This window comes from Limulus polyphemus, unplaced genomic scaffold (genome assembly GCF_000517525.1).
Source record: "Limulus polyphemus unplaced genomic scaffold, Limulus_polyphemus-2.1.2 Scaffold3466, whole genome shotgun sequence".
NCBI classification, from domain to species: domain Eukaryota; kingdom Metazoa; phylum Arthropoda; class Merostomata; order Xiphosura; family Limulidae; genus Limulus; species Limulus polyphemus.
Window position 1 is genome coordinate 38,974 of NW_013669076.1, and position 4,970 is coordinate 43,943.

Consider the following 4,970-nt stretch of genomic DNA (forward strand, 5'->3'; position numbering starts at 1 on the left):
ACCACTTTTTTGGTACTTACGTACATTTCCTATGACAAGTTAGACACACATTTACATTAAAAAAAATCTCACTAGACCAGAGTTACCTGAAACCTTTGCAATAGCTACAAGTTCTTAGTTTCTGAGGGATAAAAACTGGTTCTAGATTTTAATATTGTGAATCCCAATTATCACATTAGTACACAAGTAAGTGCTGGTGCTGTTTATACTCCTTTGCCAAACCCTCAATTCACTTTTAGCACCTTTGAGGAATGTCGGACAGTATCTAGGAGCTGATTAGTAAGACAATAAATTGTACACCTTGAAACTAATTTGGCATATTAAACTTGAGTTTCAAACTAGTTTACAATCAATCACAGTTCAAATTTACAAGGATAAGCAATTAGATGAATGGTTTGAATTTGGTAGTTGTTTCTAATGTATCATCTTAATGCTTCAAATAAAGGCCCAACTGAGTGGAAGGTCAATAGATAAATAGATGAATATGACATTTAATTTCTGTGTATGGCATTGGCACTGGATGAATGGCCCATGTGCTACAGCTCAAAATACTGAAAGGAGTTGGCCCACACTTGATGTATAGCATTACTTTTTAAGTCCAATGTACCAATCAGATTAACGAAAATTTAATTATCTTTAAAATGAAGTTAGTGCACGTATTTTTTATTATCAATCAGTATATATAAATATTGCATAGATAGTATTTAACACATTGTTGGTGATAGCATCATTAACAAATATTTGTATCATACTAAATGACATTAAAACAGTAGAAAGTTGACGATACAAGAAAAAGTGGAATAATAAATTCTCCTCATGATATTTATTGATAACAACAATTACATTAAAAAAACTATAACAGTAGTTAGACATTAAGTCATCCAGGGTATATTGCTAACAAGGAACAGCTTTATTACAGTTACAAAAGAAGTGTAGAGAAATCTACAGAGGACAAGCTGGTATGAAAAATGCTTTGATCCTTTGTTTTTACAAAAAGTAATAATAATTTTATGAACTCCATTAAACCTGCAATAACTAGTTATGACTAAAACAATGAAAAATGATTCTATTCATGAGTTATCTAACTCAGAACCCTCAGTTACTTGTTGATGAAGGCTATTTTTTACACCCAGTAAGAGAAGGTAATTTCAAAGCGAGGATGCAGTTTTCATTACTTTTTTAGTTAAAGGCTTAGAATACATTCAAATGAGCTAATAAAAAACCCATAAATACAGGCATATATAAATGGCAAACAATTATTTGTTATTCATAAGACATTTACAAATTTTACATACAAAAAACAAACAGACAGCATGAACTATAAAAGTGTCATAATACAAAATAGGAATTCATGCAGAAATATGAACATTGTAATCAAAATATACTACCTACCACTGTCTACAGCCTTCTGATGATGTTGAAATAACATAGCTAGTCTAGCACAATTGTACTGAACAAAACATCCTCCTTTCTCTGCTAGTATTTCGTGGTCTTTAGAGAGATGAAGTTTTACCTATGTGGTTAATAAAGAATGATTCTTCCTTTGGAATAGTTTGGTTATAAAATTTACAGTTATACACAAATTTTTAAAAAAATTATAAAAGCTAATGACAAAAATAATAAATAATTCTGCCAAACAAAAAAAAGAGGGGAAATATTCCTACAAAATTCAAAGTTAAGTCTCAATTTCTCCATATGTAAGTGTTGAGTTTCTCATTTCAAAATGTAATTGATGGATAGCCACTATTATTATGATGTCAGTATGGCACACTTTATGATATTATACTAATCCAGACATACAAAAGAAATGTGGTAATAAGCAGGGATGAAATTCTGTCAGTACTCCCTGGTACTGAGTACCAGAACTTATTTTTTAAGGTAATACTAGTACTAGGACTTATTTGAGCTGCTTTGTCATATTTTATATTTACACTTAGATTTATTTTCTTTTTCAAAAAAGGGTCCACTTCATTCAGCCGAGTACCTCTACTTTGTTTTTGAAAATGTCATCCCTAGTAATAAGGGATTAAAAATGTGTATAAACTTCCATGTAACTTAACCCTTTAAGGCCTGGTGGTGATTATAATATCATCTCTAACTCTGCATAAATAAAAATTAATAATTTATAAAAGTCATCACATCTGAAACAGACACTTCAAACACATGGCAAGATAACTATAGGACCTTTTAAAACATAAATTTAATTTTTGATCAATATACGATTTATCATACAATAACATCCACTACATAAGATGGCTATGTACTATGCTGTTACACCTGCAACTGTTAACTTGAAAGCCAGTTTTCATACATATATTATAGTAGGCCAAATGACATCATCATGTGCTAGGCTATTTTGTTGACAGAAATGGTGCAGTCAAAAATCATTTCAACTTTAAAACTAATATAGATTGACACTATTTTTCTCATTTGTTTTATACATAAAACTTACCTATGTCCTTATTTTACTAATTTATGTAACGTGTGTTCAAAAAAAAGATGTCACATCTTTACCTTTGCCCAAGGGTGAAATATGAGTCTAAGCATGAACAATGGTCTCAAGTTACAAAACTTATGAACTCTTGTGAACAGAAAATTAACTGTCAAGGAAATAACTTTGGCAAACTAAATAAACATGGAGGGAAACTCATAAGTTAATTTATTACCTTTTCGTTGCTTACAAATAACAGAAAACCATTACTAATTTAGAAGAAAATTGACCCCCTCATAGCCTTGAGGCTTTTCAAAACATAATAATAAAAAATTTCCAACTTTAAAACCTATTGTATATAAAAAAAGATAAATTTACAACAAACATATACAATATCTTATGATTTTGTTAGCTTTAGAAACTTGCAAACTGTAAATAAAAGAAAAACATTTGGATAGTTGAATTTTACAGTTCATGACACCACCAATTTAAAAAATTCATTGTTTTCAAACTATTTGAGCTCAAAATAATCCTCAAGTCTATTTAAACTTTTCACAAAAAGATATGCTAGGGTTATATGTGCATAGCTGTCCCTTGTTTTGAACAGACAGACTATAGGGAATGCAGTTGGTCAACAGCACACACCACCAAATTTTGGGCTTCTCTTTGTCTGACTAAATTATATAATTTGACCATCACTCTTACACTGCACCTACAGCCCAATGTTGTTTTTGCAGCAACAGGTAATGTCATTTTCCACCATCTTTTAAAGTACCATAAAGTTTTACTACTTTATCATCAGACAATAATTTAACATTGATTATTTAAAGTAAAAGTTCATTCCTCCATAACATTAAAATACATTTAATTTCTAAGCTTTTAACTGTACTATTAAATTCAGGTCTTTAAAAAAATCACATGGCTAGAATCATTTCATATACAGAAAACTTTTAAAGAAAAAGAGTTCTATAGTTAATTTTAATTTCACATTTGTAAACCACATTTAAAAATAAAACTGTGATGGATGTAGTTTACTTTAACATGACACTATATTTATACTGCAAAAATTAAAAGTATAAAAACATACTGTTTGGTTTTGACCCGTGCGTAAAATATCAAAAATCATCTTGGTTTCAGTCAAGGTTTCAAGACAATAGCTCCCCGATTCATCACCTATGTATATATGACAAAAAATACAAACAAAATAATCAAAGATAATGAGGTAAAAACTATGACAACTACATAGTCAAAATCATACACACACACTACAATTTTTTCATTATAAGCTAGGGCTTTAGAAAAAGCTTCTTCACAATGGTTATATGGTTTTTCCTCAACCCTGAAACTTCCAGTAGAGGTAACATTAAATACAATTGTTACTAATACTTGTCTTTAAAAGATATTCTCTCATTACCAAATGATTTGACTAGACAAAAGATAATACCTTGTAGTGAGATGTTTTTTTTATTACAGATATGGATCCATTTATTGTGAAAAAAAAAGGACGAAAATGTTTCCATGCAATTAAAAAACTGGCACCTTAATATGTTTTGTATACATAAATACAAAAAAATAATTAAAATGTTTTGATTACAATGCATGCTTGACAAAATGCTAAAAAAAAGTGTGCAGAATTATACCAATACACATTTATAACATAATCCTTATGATTTATTATAATATGTTGTAATATTTAATATATAATAATATTTGATATTTATTGCATAACATTGCACATGAACTGACAAGACAAGATTTTTTACTTGGTAAACTTCTCATATCTTACAAAAGCCTAATAGATAGAAGCTACTTAAATCACTGGACTAGAGATTATCAATAGAAATCTGTAAAGATTATTGGTGGGCAGAAAGATTGTGCCAAACTCCTCTAGCATATAATAGTAGTAGAAGTAATAGTAATAAAATAATCTTATTTACATTATTTATTTATAATAAAGGTTAAAAATATAAAAAATATACAACAGTAAATAATAAAAATGTAAATGTAGTTGCTGCTGCCCTCCTGTGAACATTAGTTTGTAATTAGGGATGGGTCCTGGACTGCACATTGACAAATGTACTGTGATGTCACTCCATTATTACTGGGAGAAGAGCCTAAGCTTTAGACATAGTTAAACTCCTCAAGTGTGGAAATCTATCAGTTTAATTAAAATAATTTTTTTATAATGGCCTAGAAGTTGGTATAAGGGATTGTTTTAGCCATATTATTAAATAAGTATTTATCACGTGATTAGATATATATTTAATTACCAAATGCTAAGTTATAGGTATACAATGTGCTGTGTATTTTGTTCAAGTACATTAAACAGTTACCAATTATGTAGGTTTATTGCAGTTATCATTTTAGTTTTAGGTACACAGTTTTAGTGTCGTGCTTCATACGGTGTTACCATCTATTTAAAAGAAATATGTCTGTCAATCAGTCAGTATGTGTTTGAATGCTAGCTCACATGGAAATCTATTATTCCTATTCGCTAACTGTACAATGGTACTTATATACACCTGGAAAAAAGTTAAGC

General features: G+C 29.4%; 1 protein-coding gene across 1 annotated transcript in view; it reads right to left on the bottom strand.

Annotated features, from left to right (window-relative positions):
- The window catches only part of LOC106469400 (DALR anticodon-binding domain-containing protein 3-like), a 45,072-nt gene that overhangs the window by 2,837 nt on the left and 37,265 nt on the right, over window positions 1-4,970 (bottom strand). Inside the window, exons 7-8 of the mRNA XM_022397915.1 lie at window positions 3,519-3,604; window positions 1,393-1,513 (exon numbers count right to left, since the gene is read on the bottom strand). Coding sequence (XP_022253623.1) covers window positions 1,393-1,513; window positions 3,519-3,604 — 207 coding nt within the window. The remainder of the gene's footprint in view (window positions 1-1,392; window positions 1,514-3,518; window positions 3,605-4,970) is intronic.